General features: G+C 51.2%; 1 protein-coding gene across 2 annotated transcripts in view; it reads left to right on the top strand.

Annotated features, from left to right (window-relative positions):
* The window catches only part of MPV17 (mitochondrial inner membrane protein MPV17), a 1,213,029-nt gene extending 1,196,213 nt beyond the window's left edge, over positions 1-16,816 (top strand). For both annotated transcript variants that reach the window (XM_069605498.1, XM_069605497.1), the window contains exon 9: positions 16,629-16,816. In XM_069605498.1, coding sequence (XP_069461599.1) covers positions 16,629-16,698 — 70 coding nt within the window. In that variant the 3' untranslated portion in view covers positions 16,699-16,816. The remainder of the gene's footprint in view (positions 1-16,628) is intronic.
* Positions 16,817-19,806: the final 2,990 nt, after the last annotated feature.

Raw genomic sequence — 19,806 nt, 5'->3', positions numbered from 1 at the left:
CACTGCAGGCTTCAGGTGACATCACTGCCGGAACATGGCTAGTGCCCTTCTGCAGGATTCGGATGAGATCACTGCACGAACATGGATAGTGCCCCACTGCAGGCTTTGGGTGAGATCACTGCAGGAAGATGGTTAGTGCCCCACTGCAGGCTTCAGGTGTCATCACTGCAGGAACATGGCTAGTGCCCCACTGCAGACTTCGGGTGAGATCACTGCAGGAATATGGCTAGTGCCCCACTGCAGGCTTTGGGTGAGACACTGCAGGAACATGGATAGTGCACCACTGCAGGCTTCGGGTGAGATCACTGCAGGAACATGGCTAGTGTCCCACTGAAAGGCTTCAATGTCATCACTGCAGGAACATAGCTAGTGCCCCAAGGCAGGCTTTGGGTGAGATCACTGCAGGAACATGGCTAGTGCCCTACTGCAGGCTTTGGGTGAGAGCACTGCAGGAACATGGCTAGTGCCCCACTGCAGGCTTCAGGTGACATCACTGCAGGACCATGACTAGTGCCCCACTGCAGGCTTCAGGTGTCATCCCTGCAGGAACATAGCTAGTGCCCCAAGGCAGGCTTTGGGTGAGATCACTGCAGGAACATGGCTAGTGCCCCACTGCAGGCTTCAGGTGACATCACTGCAGGAACATGGCTAGTGCCCCACTGCAGGCTTCAGGTGTCATCCCTGCAGGAACATAGCTAGTGCCCCAAGGAAGGCTTTGGGTGAGATCACTGCAGGAACATGGCTAGTGCCCCACTGCAGGCTTCAGGTGAGATCACTGCAGGAACATGGCTAGTGCCCCACTGCAGGCTTCAGGTGAGATCACTGCAGGAACATGGCGAGTGCCCCATGCAGTCTTCGGGTGAGATCACCACAGGAACATGGCTAGTGCCCCACTGCAGGCTTTGGGTGATATCAACGTAGGAACATGGCTAATGCCCCACTACAGTCTTCGGGTGAGATCACTGCAGGAACATGGCTAGTGCCCCACTCAGGCTTTGGGTGAGATCACTGCCAGAACATGGCTAGTGCCACACTGCAGGCTTCGGTTGACATCACTGCAGGAACATGACTAGTGCCCCACTGCAGGCTTCAGGTGACATCACTGCAGGAACATGGGTAGTGCCCCACTGCAGGCTTTGGGTGAGATCACCGCAGGAACATGACTAGTGCCCCACTGCAGGATTCGGGTGAGAACACTGCAGGAACATGGATAGTGCCCCACTGCAGGCTTCAGGTGACATCACTGCAGGAACATGGCTAATGCCCCACTGCATGCTTCGGGTGCATCACTGCAGGAATATGGCTAGTACTCCACTGCAGGCTTCAGGTGAGATCACTGCAGGAAGATGGCTAGTGCCCCACTTCCGACTTTGGGTGAGATCACTGCAGGGAACATGGCTAGTGCCCCACTGCAGTCTTCGGGTGAGATCACCACAGGAACATGGCTAGTGCCCCACTGCAGGCTTTGGGTGAGATCACTGCAGGAACATGGCTAGTGCCCCACTGCAGGCTTCGGGTGAGATCGCTGCAGGAACATGACTAGTGCCCCACTGCAGGCTTCGGGTGGGATCGCTGCAGGAACATGGCTAGTGCCTCACTGCAGGCTTTGGGTGAGATCGCTGCAGGAACATGGCTAGTGCCCCACTGCAGGCTTCAGGTGAGATCACTGCAGGAACATGGCTAGTGCCCCGCTGCAGGCTTCGGGTGAGATCACCGCAGGAACATGGCTAGTGCCCCACTGCAGGCTTTGGGTGAGATCACCGCAGGAACATGGCTAGTGCCCCACTGCAGGCTTCGGGTGAGATCACTGCAGGAACATGGATAGTGCCCCACTGCAGGCTTCGGGTGAGATCACTGCAGGAACATGGCTAGTGCCCCACTGCAGGCTTCAGGTGACATCACTGCAGGAACATGGCTAGTGCCCCACTGCAGGCCTCAGGTGTCATCACTGCAGGAACATAGCTAGTGCCCCAAGGCAGGCTTTGGGTGAGATCACTGCAGGAACATGGCTAGTGCCCCACTGCAGGCTTTGGGTGAGATCACCGCAGGAACATGGCTAGTGCCCCACTGCAGGATTTGGGTGAGATCACTGCAAGAACATGGCCAGTGCCCCACTGCAGGCTTCAGGTGACATCACTGCCGGAACATGGCTAGTGCCCCACTGTAGGCTTCGGATGAGATCACTGCACGAACATGGATAGTGCCCCACTGCAGGCTTTGGGTGAGATCACTGCAGGAACATTGTTAGTGCCCCACTGCAGGCTTCAGGTGTCATCACTGCAGGAACATAGCTAGTGCCCCAAGGCAGGCTTTGGGTGAGATCACTGCAGGAACATGGCTAGTGCCCCACTGCAGGCTTTGGGTGAGATCACTGCAGGAACATGGCTAGTGCCCCACTGCAGACTTCGGGTGAGATCACTGCAGGAATATGGCTAGTGCCCCACTGCAGGCTTTGGGTGAGACACTGCAGGAACATGGATAGTGCACCACTGCAGGCTTCGGGTGAGATCACTGCAGGAACATGGCTAGTGTCCCGCTGAAAGGCTTCAGGTGTCATCACTGCAGGAACATAGCTAGTGCCCCAAGGCAGGCTTTGGGTGAGATCACTGCAGGAACATGGCTAGTGCCCTACTGCAGGCTTTGGGTGAGATCACTGCAGGAACATGGCTAGTGCCCCACTGCAGTCTTCGGGTGAGATCACCACAGGAACATGGCTAGTGCCCCGCTGCAGGCTTCGGGTGAGATCACCGCAGGAACATGGGTAGTGCCCCACTGCAGGCTTCGGGTGAGATCACTGCAGGAACATGGATAGTGCCCCACTGCAGGCTTCGGGTGAGATCACTGCAGGAACATGGCTAGTGCCCCACTGCAGGCTTCAGGTGACATCACTGCAGGAACATGGCTAGTGCCCCACTGCAGGCTTCAGGTGACATCACTGCAGGAACATGGCTAGTGCCCCACTGCAGGCTTCAGGTGTCATCCCTGCAGGAACATAGCTAGTGCCCCAAGGCAGGCTTTGGGTGAGATCACTGCAGGAACATGGCTAGTGCCCCACTGCAGGCTTCAGGTGACATCACTGCAGGAACATGACTAGTGCCCCACTGCAGGCTTCGGGTGAGATCGCAGCAGCAACATGACTAGTGCCCCACTGCAGGCTTCGGGAGAGATCACTGCAGAAACAAGGCTAGTGCCCCACTGCAGGCTTCGGGTGAGATCACTGCAGGAGCATGGCTCATACCCCACTGCAGGCTTCGGGTGATTTCACTGCAGGAGCATGGCTAATACCCCACTGCAGGCTTCGGGTGAGATCATTGCAGGAACATAGTTAGTGCCCCAAGGCAGGCTTCGGGTGAGATCACTGCAGGAACATGACTACTGCCCCACTGCAGGCTTCGGGTGAGATCACTGCAGGAACATGGATAGTGCCCCACTGCAGGCTTCGGGTGAGATCACTGCAGGAACATGGCTAGTGCCCCACTGCAGGCTTCAGGTGACATCACTGCAGGAACATGGCTAGTGCCCCACTGCAGGCCTCAGGTGTCATCACTGCAGGAACATAGCTAGTGCCCCAAGGCAGGCTTTGGGTGAGATCACTGCAGGAACATGGCTAGTGCCCCACTGCAGGCTTTGGGTGAGATTACCGCAGGAACATGGCTAGTGCCCCACTGCAGGATTTGGGTGAGATCACTGCAAGAACATGGCCAGTGCCCCACTGCAGGCTTCAGGTGACATCACTGCCGGAACATGGCTAGTGCCCTTCTGCAGGATTCGGATGAGATCACTGCACGAACATGGATAGTGCCCCACTGCAGGCTTTGGGTGAGATCACTGCAGGAAGATGGTTAGTGCCCCACTGCAGGCTTCAGGTGTCATCACTGCAGGAACATAGCTAGTGCCCCAAGGCAGGCTTTGGATGAGATCACTGCAGGAACATGGCTAGTGCCCCACTGCAGGCTTTGGGTGGGATCACTGCAGGAACATGGCTAGTGCCCCACTGCAGACTTCGGGTGAGATCACTGCAGGAATATGGCTAGTGCCCCACTGCAGGCTTTGGGTGAGACACTGCAGGAACATGGATAGTGCACCACTGCAGGCTTCGGGTGAGATCACTGCAGGAACATGGCTAGTGTCCCACTGAAAGGCTTCAATGTCATCACTGCAGGAACATAGCTAGTGCCCCAAGGCAGGCTTTGGGTGAGATCACTGCAGGAACATGGCTAGTGCCCTACTGCAGGCTTTGGGTGAGAGCACTGCAGGAACATGGCTAGTGCCCCACTGCAGGCTTCAGGTGTCATCCCTGCAGGAACATAGCTAGTGCCCCAAGGCAGGCTTTGGGTGAGATCACTGCAGGAACATGGCTAGTGCCCCACTGCAGGCTTCAGGTGACATCACTGCAGGAACATGGCTAGTGCCCCACTGCAGGCTTCAGGTGTCATCCCTGCAGGAACATAGCTAGTGCCCCAAGGAAGGCTTTGGGTGAGATCACTGCAGGAACATGGCTAGTGCCCCACTGCAGGCTTCAGGTGAGATCACTGCAGGAACATGGCTAGCTCCCCACTGCAGGCTTCACGTGAGATCACTGCAGGAACATGGCGAGTGCCCCATGCAGTCTTCGGGTGAGATCACCACAGGAACATGGCTAGTGCCCCACTGCAGGCTTTGGGTGATATCAACGTAGGAACATGGCTAATGCCCCACTACAGTCTTCGGGTGAGATCACTGCAGGAACATGGCTAGTGCCCCACTCAGGCTTTGGGTGAGATCACTGCCAGAACATGGCTAGTGCCACACTACAGGCTTCGGTTGACATCACTGCAGGAACATGACTAGTGCCCCACTGCAGGCTTCAGGTGACATCAGTGCAGGAACATGGGTAGTGCCCCACTGCAGGCTTTGGGTGAGATCACCGCAGGAACATGACTAGTGCCCCACTGCAGGATTCGGGTGAGAACACTGCAGGAACATGGATAGTGCCCCACTGCAGGCTTCAGGTGACATCACTGCAGGAACATGGCTAATGCCCCACTGCATGCTTCGGGTGCATCACTGCAGGAATATGGCTAGTACTCCACTGCAGGCTTCAGGTGAGATCACTGCAGGAAGATGGCTAGTGCCCCGCTGCAGGCTTCGGGTGAGATCACCACAGGAACATGGCTAGTGCCCCGCTGCAGGCTTCGGGTGAGATCACCGCAGGAACATGGCTAGTGCCCCACTGCAGGCTTTGGGTGAGATCACCGCAGGAACATGGCTAGTGCCCCACTGCAGGCTTCGGGTGAGATCACTGCAGGAACATGGATAGTGCCCCACTGCAGGCTTCGGGTGAGATCACTGCAGGAACATGGCTAGTGCCCCACTGCAGGCTTCAGGTGACATCACTGCAGGAACATGGCTAGTGCCCCACTGCAGGCCTCAGGTGTCATCACTGCAGGAACATAGCTAGTGCCCCAAGGCAGGCTTTGGGTGAGATCACTGCAGGAACATGGCTAGTGCCCCACTGCAGGCTTTGGGTGAGATCACCGCAGGAACATGGCTAGTGCCCCACTGCAGGATTTGGGTGAGATCACTGCAAGAACATGGCCAGTGCCCCACTGCAGGCTTCAGGTGACATCACTGCCGGAACATGGCTAGTGCCCCACTGTAGGCTTCGGATGAGATCACTGCACGAACATGGATAGTGCCCCACTGCAGGCTTTGGGTGAGATCACTGCAGGAACATTGTTAGTGCCCCACTGCAGGCTTCAGGTGTCATCACTGCAGGAACATAGCTAGTGCCCCAAGGCAGGCTTTGGGTGAGATCACTGCAGGAACATGGCTAGTGCCCCACTGCAGGCTTTGGGTGAGATCACTGCAGGAACATGGCTAGTGCCCCACTGCAGACTTCGGGTGAGATCACTGCAGGAATATGGCTAGTGCCCCACTGCAGGCTTTGGGTGAGACACTGCAGGAACATGGATAGTGCACCACTGCAGGCTTCGGGTGAGATCACTGCAGGAACATGGCTAGTGTCCCGCTGAAAGGCTTCAGGTGTCATCACTGCAGGAACATAGCTAGTGCCCCAAGGCAGGCTTTGGGTGAGATCACTGCAGGAACATGGCTAGTGCCCTACTGCAGGCTTTGGGTGAGATCACTGCAGGAACATGTTTAGTGCCCCACTGCAGGCTTCAGGTGACATCACTGCAGGACCATGACTAGTGCCCCACATCAGTCTTTGGGTGAGATCACTGCAGAAACATGACTAGTGCCCCACTGCAGGCTTTGGGTGAGGACTCTGCAGGAACATGTCTAGTGCCCCACTGCAGGCTTTGGGTGAGATCACCGCAGGAAGATGGCTAGTGCCCCACTGCAGGCTTTGGGTGAGATCACTGCAGGAACATGGCTAGTGCCCCACTGCAGGCTTTGGGTGAGATCACTGCAGGAACATGGCTAGTGCCCCACTGCAGACTTCGGGTGAGATCACTGCAGGAATATGGCTAGTGCCCCACTGCAGGCTTTGGGTGAGACACTGCAGGAACATGGATAGTGCACCACTGCAGGCTTTGGGTGAGATCACTGCAGGAACATGGCTAGTGTCCCGCTGAAAGGCTTCAGGTGTCATCACTGCAGGAACATAGCTAGTGCCCCAAGGCAGGCTTTGGGTGAGATCACTGCAGGAACATGGCTAGTGCCCTACTGCAGGCTTTGGGTGAGATCACTGCAGGAACATGGCTAGTGCCCCACTGCAGGCTTCAGGTGACATCACTGCAGGACCATGACTAGTGCCCCACATCAGTCTTTGGGTGAGATCACTGCAGAAACATGACTAGTGCCCCACTGCAGGCTTTGGGTGAGAACTCTGCAGGAACATGTCTAGTGCCCCACTGCAGGCTTTGGGTGAGATCACCGCAGGAAGATGGCTAGTGCCCCACTGCAGGCTTCGGGTGAGATCACTGCAGGAACATGGCTAGTGCCCCACTGCAGGCTTCAGGTGACATCACTGCAGGAACATGGCTAGTGCCCCACTGCAGGCTTCAGGTGTCATCCCTGCAGGAACATAGCTAGTGCCCCAAGGCAGGCTTTGGGTGAGATCACTGCAGGAACATGGCTAGTGCCCCACTGCAGGCTTCAGGTGAGATCACTGCAGGAACATGGCTAGTGCCCCACTGCAGGCTTCAGGTGAGATCACTGCAGGAACATGGCTAGTGCCCCACTGCAGTCTTCGGGTGAGATCACCACAGGAACATGGCTAGTGCCCCACTGCAGGCTTTGGGTGAGATCAACGTAGGAACATGGCTAATGCCCCACTACAGGCTTCGGGTGAGATCACTGCAGGAACATGGCTAGTGCCCCACTCAGGCTTTGGGTGAGATAACTGCAGGAACATGACTAGTGCCCCACTGCAGGCTTCAAGTGACATCACTGCAGGAACATGGGTAGTGCCCCACTGCAGGCTTTGGGTGAGATCACCGCAGGAACATGACTAGTGCCCCACTGCAGGATTCTGGTGAGAACACTGCAGGAACATGGATAGTGCCCCACTGCAGGCTTCAGGTGACATCACTGCAGGAACATGGCTAATGCCCCACTGCATGCTTCGGGTGCATCACTGCAGGAATATGGCTAGTACTCCACTGCAGGTTTCAGGTGAGATCACTGCAGGATGATGGCTAGTGCCCCACTTCCGACTTTGGGTGAGATCACTGCAGGGAACATGGCTAGTGCCCCACTGCAGTCTTCGGGTGAGATCACCACAGGAACATGGCTAGTGCCCCACTGCAGGCTTTGGGTGAGATCACTGCAGGAACATGGCTAGTGCCCCACTGCAGGCTTCGGGTGAGATCAATGTAGGAACATGGCTAGTGCCCCACTGCAGGCTTTGGGTGAGATCACTGCAGGAACATGGCTAGTGCCCCACTGCAGGCTTCAGGTGAGATCAACGTAGGAACATGGAAAATGCCCCACTGCAGGCTTCGGGTGAGATCACCGCAGGAACATGGCTAGTGCCCCACTCAGGCTTCAGGTGACATCACTGCTGAAACATGGCTAGTGCCCCACTGCAAGCTTCGGATGAGATCACCACAGGAACATAGCTAATAAACCACTGCAGGCTTCGAGTGACATCACTGCAGGAACATGACTAGTACCCCACAGCAGGCTTTGGGTGAGAGCACTGCAGGAACATGGCTAGTGCACCACTGCAGGCTTCGGGTGAGATTACTGCAGGAACATGGCTAGTGCCCCACTGCAGGCTTTGGGTGACATCACTGCAGGAACATGGCTAATACCCCACTGCAGGTTTCGGATGAGATCACTGCAGGAACATGGCTAGTGCTCCACTGCAGACTTCGGGTGAGATCCCTGCAGGAACATGGCTAGTGCCCCACTGCATGCTTCGGGTGACATCACCGCTGGAACATGGCTAATGCCTCACTGCAGGCTTTGGATGACATAACTGCTGGAACATGGCTAATGCCCCACTTTAGGCTTTGGGTGACATCACTGCAGGAACATGACTAGTGCCCCACTGCATGCTTTGGGTGAGATCACTGCAGGAACATGACTAGTGTCCCACTACAGGCTTCGGGTGAGATCACTGCAGGAACATGGCTAGTGCCCTACTGCAGGCTTCGGTGTGAACACTGCAGAAACATGGCTAGTGCCCCACTGCAGGCTTCGAGTGAGATCACCACAGGAACATGACTAGTGCCCCACTGCAGGCTTCAAGTGAGATCACTGCAGGAACATGGCTAGCACCCCACTGCAGGCTTCGGTTGAGATTACTGCAGGAACATGGCTAGTGCCCCACTGCAGGCTTCGGGTGAGATCACTGCGGGAACACGGCTAATACCCCACTGCAGGTTTCAGGTGAGATCACTGCAGGAACATGGCTTGTGCTCCACTGCAGGCTTTGGTTGAGATCCCTGCAGGAACATGGCTAATGCCCCACTGCAGGCTTCAGGTGATATCACTGCAGGAACATAGCTAGTGCCCCACTGCAGGCTTCAGGTGACATTACTGCAGGAACATGGCTAATGCCGCACTGCAGACTTTGGGTGACATCACTGCAGGAACATGGCTAATGCCGCACTGCAGGCTTTGGGTGAGATCTCTGCAGGAACATGGCTAGTGCCCCATTGCAGGCTTCGGGTGACATCACTGCAGGAACATGGCTAGTGCCTCACTGCAGGCTTCGGGTGACATCACTGCAGGAACATGGCTAATGCCACACTCCCGGCTTTGGGTGAGATCTCTGCAGGAACATGGCTAGTGCCCCACTGCAGGCTTTGGGTGACATCACTGCAGGAACATGGCTAATGCTGCACTCCCGGCTTTGGGTGATATCTCTGCAGGAACATGGCTAGTGCCCCACTGCAGGCTTTGGGTGACATCACTGCAGGAACATGGCTAATGCCGCACTGCAGGCTCTGGGTGAGATCTCTGCAGGAACATTGCTAGTGCCCCACTGCAGGCTTCAGGTGACATCACTGCAGGAACACCTGTATGTGCAGCATGTGCTGATCACAGTTGATTGGGTAGATGTAATGCCTGTGCCCAGCAAGTTCCAGAAGGCCTTGCACTGGTGGTCACAGGAGTCAAGTGTAGATCAGGGAATTCCTTTTCAAGCTCCTTGCCCAATTCACAGAATTCATGCACATGTCTCACTCACAGGGTGTGTGGCACAGCTCAACACCTTACAGACAAAAGGCTGGTGGTCCTCCCAGGAACATGTAGGGCACATCAACATTCTGGAATTCAGATCCATTTGGTTGGCACTCATGTTGTTTCTACCACTGTTGCATGTAAACATCATGGGAATCCAGAATGGCAACACCACACCCATGTTTAATATATGGAAATTAGGAGCACAAGCTCACCTCTGTTATCAGCCGAGGGTCAACTCCTGTGAGAATGGGCAATACCAACAATGCATGTATTGTGATAGGGCATCTTCCAGCAGGGATCAACACCAGATCGATGCCCTGATCACCTCCCACGAATGGGTGCTCAACACTAAAACTGGTAGTTCGGATTCTCCACCGTGACTCGAAGTCGCTGGAGCGAACAACCTCAGCGGGCATGATTTGGCCACCTACCTGTCCCGGAGAATGGCATTCAGGTCCTGGTGGAGGTGAGGCCATCCTCTATGCGATTGACTTACCTGGCGGAAATGGAATCCCTTTTCCTTGTGGTGCCACTCTATCAGACTACGACCTTTCGTGATCAAGCTCCCCGTTACTTATCTCCTACACTTGGCCAGATTGCGACGTCTTCTCTCACATGGCCACTTGTCAGCCATTTCAGGGAACACCAAGAGGGAGGGCCAGCCCTTGTGTTTCTTTTGTTAGCAGTTCAAGGGCTTGCTACGTCTTCAGCCTGGTGTCAAGACCACTCTCAATGGGGGAGCCGAATATGGGCTTAACAAGCTGATGAAGCAGCTTTTTGGGCTCATGCACAGAGCGGATCTAAATTGCCTCTTTTGGAAGACATCATTCATACTGGCTATTGCGTCACCATGATAAGAGTGACATGGAAGCACTTTCGGCTAATGAGAAGTTCACCACTTTTTTTAATCAAAAGAAAGTCGTATTGATGAGCCTCCTCGCTAACCTTTTCAAAACTGTCTCAGAATTCCATCTAAATTCTAAACCAAGATATCTCACCGAAATTCTTCATGAATCTGTTTCCACCAGCTGAACAAGCCTTGAACATGGTATCAACTAAACTGTATCTTTGCCTCTACATATATACAGTTTCAAAGAAGAAAAAAAACAGGTAACTATTTTTGGAGTTGGAGTGCCGCACATTATCTAATCTATCTAACAATGTAATAAAAGGCCAGATGTATGTTTGTCTGTGTTAGTAGCTTTGTCTGGTGTCACCGCCAAAGGGAGCTGTTGCATTAGGATATATAGTGGTCCTAATATGTCAATGAAAACCTGCACTTTGGCCAGTGTACAAAGGCGTGTACAATAGTTTCACAATAATACACTATCGAAAATGTGACCAATGGCTGCAAAAACTGTCTACCTTAGAAAAACAACCAACCTGCTCCTGGTTGCATGATGATATACTATATAAAAACAGAGAAATGCGGCCAACATTATTTAATGATCGATGAACAAGAGTCAATCAAATCATCAATATATAAATGCAGCTGGTTCCAATCAGCATCTTCCTTCCCAGGGATACATATGTCCAAGGGTTATAATTCTGGAGCAATATTCATAAACCCTCTGCTGACTTATACTACCCTAAGCAGTTCTTTGATTATTAAAAAACGTTGAGTTCATTTCTCAGTCTTTATTTATTATATACTGTGCTACATAAACCGAACTATCGCGCTCAGGCAGCCAGAACTGCTGTTTTCATGTTTCCAGCCCTTGCCAACCAGGGCATTACCAGGCGGATTGTATCCTGTGTGATGTTCTGCCTTGAGACGGCCAATAGATAGATCCAAGGACAACTAAATGCACATTCAAGAGGGAGCTCAGCCACGGCTGTGTTCCATGCCAGAATGCCGATGCACTCCACCTGTCAAGCGGCAACCTAGAGGATGCTGACTTGAGCCCGGTGTTAGAGCTGAGACAGCAGTGGACCAAATGTTGCTGCAGTGACATGGGCCTATCAGGGGTTGGGCTGTATCCCGGCGCTAATTGTGCCGGGATACCGCCCAACGCTATTAGCGTTACCGCTCCTTGGTCCAATTTGTGCAGGATCCCAAGTTGCGGTGGGGAGATAATGGGGGTTTCTTGTTGCTATTAGCGCCAAAAACAAGCGGAAAGGGGACATTTTTACCTGTAGCAAAATGCTTAAGGTAAAACTCCCACTTTCTGCAATAGCATTACCACCGTATTTTACCACTCTCCCAACTCATGATGAGGCCCAATATTGTTTTACTTTATTATCCTGTCCCTCCCATCTGCATCTCTATGTCTACTGCTGTCAAATCTATTCCGAGCATGTGAAAGATTGAATCATGGAGAAGCGAAACGTTACTTAACTGTGACTATATTTCTCCAGCATTGGTATAAACATGCGCCCTCCCGCTCCCCGCAACCCTCTTCAAGGCGGGTGGAGTACAGATAACATACTATAATGCATGTTAGAAATCTGAATCTGGTCTCCAGGGGGGGTCGGGGAGGGGGTGTAGCCTAGCCAGAGGTGGGCAAGCTTAGAAATGTATAAGAACAGCCGTGCCGGCCATAAGAGCCATAAAGCAGTCTTATATTTTGTAAATAATCAGTCCCTCACTCACCAAAAAATCTAAGAGTGTACCAAATCCAAATGTTTAGACATTGGGCTGAAGTGTCAGAGCAAATTACGTATAACCAAACTAACAATGAATCAGGAATCCTCAATAGACCCACCAAAAGAGCCGCTTGAGGGCTGTGGCCAGAGGGTCTCCATTGCAGCTTCCACTGGTTGAGAGAGATGTAGAAACATGAGGCAAACGAGCCATTGGAAGAAAGGTGTCTAAGTTAGGCGGGTTGAATTTTAGTGAATAACCCCAGTGACAGAATAAAAGATGTCGTGGATAACATTATACTGTATAATAAATACACTAAAAAGGCTACCTTTTCATTATCCAGAGAGCATAACTAAATAGTGTCATTTATTTGAAGAGGGGCCACGCATACTGGAAGGGGTCTGGATGATAGGATCATTTCACTTTTTTATATAGTCCTTACAATAGGATTAATCCCACTTTCAAGCGCTGTTCAAATCAGTGTTATCCAATTGAACATTACTCACGTTATCAAACTCGGGTGCATATCCGTTCTTGTGTCAGGTTTTGAAAAAGAGAAATTCAAAGGTATGCGTGGATGTCCTGAGGAGTAAGAATGTGAAGTTATGTGCAGCCGGCCCGCAGCCATACCTTGACAAAGGCCTTCCTTCTGTGTGCATCCCTGTGGCCCTGCAGTTTGCCACACACTACAGACTAGGACTGAACTGTGGTGCCTATAGTCAGACAGTGAAACAAAGTAACTAAAACCCTCAGATCTGGGCTTCCAGCAACTCATGGCCACATGAATGCTCTGTCACACAGGCTTACTGCTCCGCATGGAAGGGCCCAAGATAAGAGAGAGAGAGAGGGGCAGAGCCCTTCATGTCTGGCTGGGCTCGTGTTTGGCTCTGGATTTCCAGAGGACCTAGTGCTGAGCCATAGCCAGGTGTGTGGCTTGAGCCAGGCACAAGCCCTGTGTGATGAATCTGATGATGCCATCACCACTTTCCCAGAGGTGGCCTCTCCTCATGTGGCCAGGGGATGGCAGCCGCTGCCTGATCCTGACCATGCGGGTGGCTGTAAGAGGGAGGATGTTTGCATGGGGGAAGGTGTCTCTCGGGGAGGGTGTCGGACATCATCAGGTGAGACGCGGGTTCCATCTTTTCCTCCATCCTTCATGCCTTAATGACTTATTGTGATACTCCCCTTCAACATCACACAAGACTTGCTGATGGCATCTTTCAAAATCCTGTAATCAGTAGAATGACTAGAACTGATTTTCAAACCCATGTACATGAACCCTTTGAAAATACTTGGACAAGAAAGGGGAATGGAGTTGAGGATCACTAGAGCACGGAAGCCAACGCTGCACTCTAGTTGTTAGAAAGAAACATGCATTGCTAGGGCATTTAAAATGCCGACAGGTGAAGCCAGGGGTAGAGAAGCCAATAGGAGCAGGCCGCTCCCGTCAGCTGGAGAGAAGGTTTGACTAGCGTTTTCTTTGAACACCAACTGGGAGGTCGGTACATGGCATGCGGCTCGAGGAAGAATGCACAAGCAGGGAGGAGATGGTTTCCAGAACAGGGACCTATCCCATAGGGTTCCCGAGTCGAGGTGGCGAGACGAGAAGCCGATGCAGGGGCATCGCACCGGTGTGGAGAGCCGAAGCGCCAAAGTAGCACTGCGCTGCTGATGGAGAGCGCTGCTAAGGGGACGTGAAGCTGACAAAAAACCTGACAACGATGCAGACAAGACGAGAAGCCGAAAAACAGGCTTCGCACCAGCGTGGCGAGCCAGGGTGCTGCAGAAGCACTGTACCACTGCTGGGGAAAGCTGCCTGAGCACCGCGGAAGCCAGAAACAGACCCGAACGAGAGTGGGTGAGGCAGAGCATGAGAAACAATACAGTTGAGCCCACGCAGGAGGGTTTTGATGCCAGGGAACTGTTATGAAAGCAGAGAAGGTAATTTTATTTACGGAGACTGAGGAATGAGATATCCCCTTCATCTTCACAGTCCCAGTACTTGACAAACTGGGAAATAAAGTAAAGTAAATATAACAACAGAAGAAATCAAGAGAAGAGACATACCTCTTGGTTTTAGTGCATAGTGTGTTTTATGAAAGTCCTGGGAGGAAAGTATGCCAGGTGAACAGCGGATTTGGGATCCGCACCTATATAGAGTTGTGTCAAAGTGCTGGCTGAATAGTATATCAGGCAAAGTCAAGTGTGTAAAAGTGAACTACCTAAGAACGTCCTGGCAGCAGAGTATAACAGGCAAAGTCAAGTGTGTGAAAATAACTATATATGGTAAAAAGAGAATGGTGAGAAGAGACCCATGCCCTTGGGTTGCTTGAACTGCATTAAATATGGGAAGAACCTGGGAGGAGAGAATACCAGGTGTATCGTGAGTGTGACACTCGCACTCAAGTTGTGTTGGTCTTTTGAAAGGAGAATCCCAAAGGAAAAAAATGCCTTTAGGATTGGAGTAATACTGAATGCCATAAAAAGCCATGGAAGGGAGTCATTTCTCCTGGTGTGAATTGTGACAACAAGTGGAGGAAGTTATCCTTTTGGGCTACTAAGAAGTTGTTTCTTTGAACTTCTGTTTTGCTGTGAAGAAACCTGGGGAAGGGAGACGGTCCCTGGAACTGTGAACACTATCTACTTTGGTTGGAGTTATACCTTTTTGTTGAACTGGAACATTTGTGAACTTTCAAGGCCAAAGACATAACCATCACCCCATTAGAATTAGTTTCTAGAATTCGAGAGCTAGGATAGGATATCGGACACAGGACATTTTTGCTTTGGACATCTTGACACAAAACAGACCTTTAGTTTTGGTTGAGGTAGGGAAATACCTCCTTGAATATAGAGCCGGTAAGATGGCTCAGCGGGTTAAACGCTTGTTGCTTTGATCTGTGTTTGATCTGCAGGTTCGAATCCTGGCAAGGCCAACTTAGCCTTTCATCCTTCCGAGATGGATAAATGAGTACCAATTGCGATTGGGTAATAATAGTAATAGTAATGTATGTAAATATGTTCTGTGTAAAATTCATGCATGTTCTGCACCCCTTACACGTTAAGTTATGAGAGACAAAATGGGGAGCAGTCCCCAGTGCAGTAGGTTTCCTGGGGGTACATGGGACACAAGATGGTGACATTGAAAGAACAGGCACACAAGCTAGGCTTTAATAAAACATAAGGGATTTCTTATGGGACCTTGAGCAGGTGTGATGCGTAATGGAAGATTCTGAAGCCAGCATCATGTGACTGGATCCTCAGGAGACCAGGGCTTGTGATGGGACCTCAAGGAGGTAGGGGCAAGGCGTGAGACTCGGAAGAGAATGAAACCTATAATGGGACCTTGAAAGGGGGAGGGGGGAGATGGGATGAATCCATTTGTAGCTAAAGGTATTTGATGACGGTGTGTTCAGGAAGTATAAGCGAGTGATGCAATCGCAACAAGCAGGTGGGTACATTTGAAGTTTCCCTGGTCATGTGAGATGGGTTTGAGGTGGAATTGATTCCAGGTCATAACGGTCCTGTAATACGCATCATTGGACCAGCAATGTTTTCTTTCTCATACTCCACATCCATCCCAACATATTGTTTTCAACAGCAAATTAATGGCCCTCATCACAAGGGTGCTACTGGCTGGTTACCGGCAAACTCGACTTACTGTTGCTGGCCCCCAATATCACAGTGTTACCGGGATATTACTGATGCCGGCAGTGGCCATAACGTCCCATTCCATGCTTGCCCCTATCACTGGCACCGGTGATAGGGGCAATTCCTTGCCGGCAGGCGCCTGAACTCCCGGCAGGACCGGCCTGCCGGTAGTTCACCACCCCTACCGGCAAACTCAGATTGTAATGCCAGATCCGGTGTTACCTGCATTTTTTTCATCATTTTTTCCTGCCCGGCACACTCGTAAAGAGGGCCAGTGACTGGATACTGGTGGGGTCACGTGAGTGGGTCTTCCAGAAGTGTGCAGCTGCAAGGAGACGTCGAGGGAACTAGGAGCTTGTAATGGAAGTCGAGTTGGTAGAAGCATTCACTGGGATAGTGAGGCAGTGGGAAGGTGCTCTGATTGGACACATGGAATATCCCTTCCAAGAGGCAAGTCACAGGAAGTGGGAGCAATGAATAGGGTCCTTGAGAATGCAGAGCTACCGAGTCCCAGGCCTTGGTGGATACATTGAGGACCTGATTTATGGGAGTGTTTTATAATGGTGCAATCCCATAGGAAAACATTCCATGAATCAGAAAAGAAATATTTTAAAAAATGATATTGCTCCGTGGATGACTCGAAGGATATTGGCTTGACCGAAAAAAGATTCCCAACATGTGTAATGACCCTGTGACTCCCTGTAGTCCTCAGAACACGTCTTAACAAGTCCCCTTTTTTTTGTTCCTCCTTTTTCAGGTTAGCTGTTGTGCAAATTGTTGCTATCGTGTGGAACGTCTACCTCTCATGGAAGGCCAATAAGCTGTGAGGCGTGGGCTCGGCTGTCTCGGCGCGCCTGGCCCTGGACTGGTGGCTCTTCTGCTCAGGAATGTTTTATGTACTCTTAGAATAACTCAATTGATGCCAAATAAATCTTATAAAAGCAACCCGTTTTGTATGTGTGTGTGCTTCATCACTCAATCACTTTATAACAAGGAGTGGCAAAGCCTTTGTGCTTGCGTACCTGTCAGCCTGCGCCACTGTCTCTCTATCTGCTGAGCAAGCAATGGTAAGTTAGGAGCAATGTAGCAAGGAGGAGGAGTTGTAGTGACAGATAGTACAGTCCCCCGCCCCCTTTCTTTGGGACCCCTTGACTCTATGGCTGTCACTAGATTGGCACCTTGCACCCGGGCTCAGGTGGGGCCTATTTGGCAGTGACGGCGTCTTGGTCTGGCTTCTCCCCCCGGGGGATGATTCACGCTGTCGTCTTCCAGTAAGCGGCGTATTTGCTGAACACCAAGTATCCTTCCAATTCTATCAATAGAAATTGGCTCTGTTTCCACTCCCCTGTGCCACGCGGGCACGGCCTGTTTCTTGACGAAGGTAGAAACCCCTGCGTACCAGGAGCTATGACTGCGCAGGCACTAGAACCTGGCACCGGCATTATTTGTCCAGAAAACAAAAATTGGGAACTCTGAGTCCTAAAAAGTATACATATCATGCTTTGAAAAAATCACAAAGTGGTCGCGCGTCCTCTGTGGCGGGGTGGTGTTTTTTTGTGAACTTGCGCCGTAGGGCAGCCTCCATTCTGGCACATCCTGCCGTGGCATAATCTGAAAAGTCTGCATTCCTTGCTGCGCTCTTTGCATCCAATTCACCTAAATTTGCGCCCCGATACCTCTGGGTGAGCTATATGAACTACCAGATAAATAAATAAATAAATCGGAGGTAAAAAAGGAGCAACACAGGGATTGCCATGAAATGATCGAATGAAAGAATTAGCGAATTTTAATAATGCAGGGGGAGACTCCATGCCCTCTGCCCTCCCTTCCTACCTTATCTATTACCCTACCCCACACCTATATTTTAGTCAAATGTTTCAAAATTTCGAAACAGTCAGTTAAAAAAAATCGTCCATTTCTCCATTTGTAATTTCAAATTCGATCATTTCTACGGGTTCCACGCAGCAGCAAAGGAGCTCGATGCCAGTGTACATTTGAAGTTAACGTTGGTACCAAGCACTTACCTTGATGCTGCGGCAGCGGAGAGGCATGGCCTGAGACCTTTTACTAAGGGTAGAGCTGTGCTTTCCTTGACAAGCGTGCGTGCTGCGTGCTGTGGTTGGTGGAGCGAGGGGGGTGGGGGAAACATGGGGATTGTGTTAAGGTAGCGGTGGCGGTTCTAATCTCTTGTAGCTTGTCTATGGAGAATGTGGGCCGATCCTTGCAGAGCTGGTGTGCTACAGGATTGGAGGTGGAATTGTCTTACTTTCAACATTTCTCTAGGGATGCTGATGACTGGCAGAATTTTACACCAGCCCGGTTTTGCTGTGAATATGGTTTTGTAGTCTGTGTTGTGGGTGATGTTGAGCACTTCGCTCATGAAGTGTTGAGGAATTTGCTCCAGGCACTTTATAGTTGGCAAAAACTTTGGGGGTATGACTCGGGGTTCAAGTGTTCTTTAGGGGGTCACCAAATTTGTTGTGTTTAAGGAAGTGCATTAGTCCACTAATTGGGAGATGGTTTTTGTAAGTCTACTAAGCATGGTGGTTTCTAAGGGGACGGTGACAGGCGGATTGTGAAACCCTTAAGAAGCAAGTTCATGAAGACGGCTGGCAGCTTCTTGTTGGCGAGGTCATGCCGGTGGTAGGCATGTGCTATTTGGTGGTGGGAGGTTTGTAGATGGCAGCGATGATCATATTGTGGTTGACCCAGGTCACTAGGAGTTGGGGTATTCAGTGGATAAGCAGTTTTTGTTGGGTGATGGTGTCAAGGCTGTGACCCCTTTTGCGAGAGAGTATGTGGATTGAAAGTCTCAGGGGTCGCTCGATAGGAAGTTTGATGCAGACGATGTTGTTGTCTTCCAACCAGAAATAAGTCTTCTGCAATAAGCTGGCTGTTGGCAGGTTAGTGGTCAGGAAGAGTGTGAGGATTGTGAACAGGTCATGCATGAATGTGAGGGTGGGTCTCTGGGAGCCTGGCACCCTTGCATGAGGGGAGGTAGAAATTGGAATATTAAAGGGAGCTTCTTAGTGTGATGGCTCCTCTGCCCAAGCCCAGATGGGTGTGAATTCAGGGGCTACTATATGCTTCGAGGAGAAGCAGGAAGACAATGCTTTTATGAATCACTTTTCTAATGGAACCCTTCCTCCCGCAGATTCGCAGATTTGAAATAGCTCATGCTGTAAACTGGATCTGGAATTCTTTGAATAACCACCAGGGGATAACTGCTGCAGCTTCAGACTTGTTCCATTAGCGGTCCCACTTACAGAGAATGTGATTTAATTGGTCTGTTGATATATGGAGGGACACATGCACCAATCAGATTTGTTGAAGTGATTAGGGGTTAATAAGTGCATGACAACGATGAACATTGACCACATTTTATAAAACCAGCAGAGATACTATAGCGCTACCGCGACTCGGTCTAGTGCAATTAATGCCAGATCACGAGTTGCGGGTGGTGGTAAATCCCCATTCTGTTGTGGAGCGCTATTACCGCCAGCAGTGAATGCACCGGTGGTAATAGCACCGTTAACAGCTCGCAAATGGTCATTTTTACCTCCCGCAAAAAGCTGGAGGAAAAAATGCCATTTTCCACCCAACTTGTAATTTGGCCAGCCCTTAAATGTGGCGACAATACTGTTGCTGCCAAATTTAAGGGCTCAGACCAAACTTGTGATGAAGCCAGGATGCACCCCTCTCTAATCTTTCAATAAGGAGGACCCAGTAGCATGTTCTTCACAGATTTTTAAAGATCTACTCAGTCCACAACTGAACAGAGTCAATCTTCCTAAGTTCAAGGGAATAGCTCAGTGCAGCTGCCTAACAATATCATTATAAAATCTATGCTGTCGACACCCTTTCTTGTCGCGATTAATTTGGCGGTCACACTCAGGGAGTTCCTTTCCCCCCCCAAACAAGGTGCCGCGCACCCA

Source organism: Ambystoma mexicanum, chromosome 4p (assembly GCF_040938575.1).
Source record: "Ambystoma mexicanum isolate Mex_15411 chromosome 4p, UKY_AmexF1_1, whole genome shotgun sequence".
Taxonomy (NCBI): domain Eukaryota; kingdom Metazoa; phylum Chordata; class Amphibia; order Caudata; family Ambystomatidae; genus Ambystoma; species Ambystoma mexicanum.
Note: the sequence above shows the minus strand (reverse complement) of the source record. Positions and strands in the feature narration are given on the sequence as shown.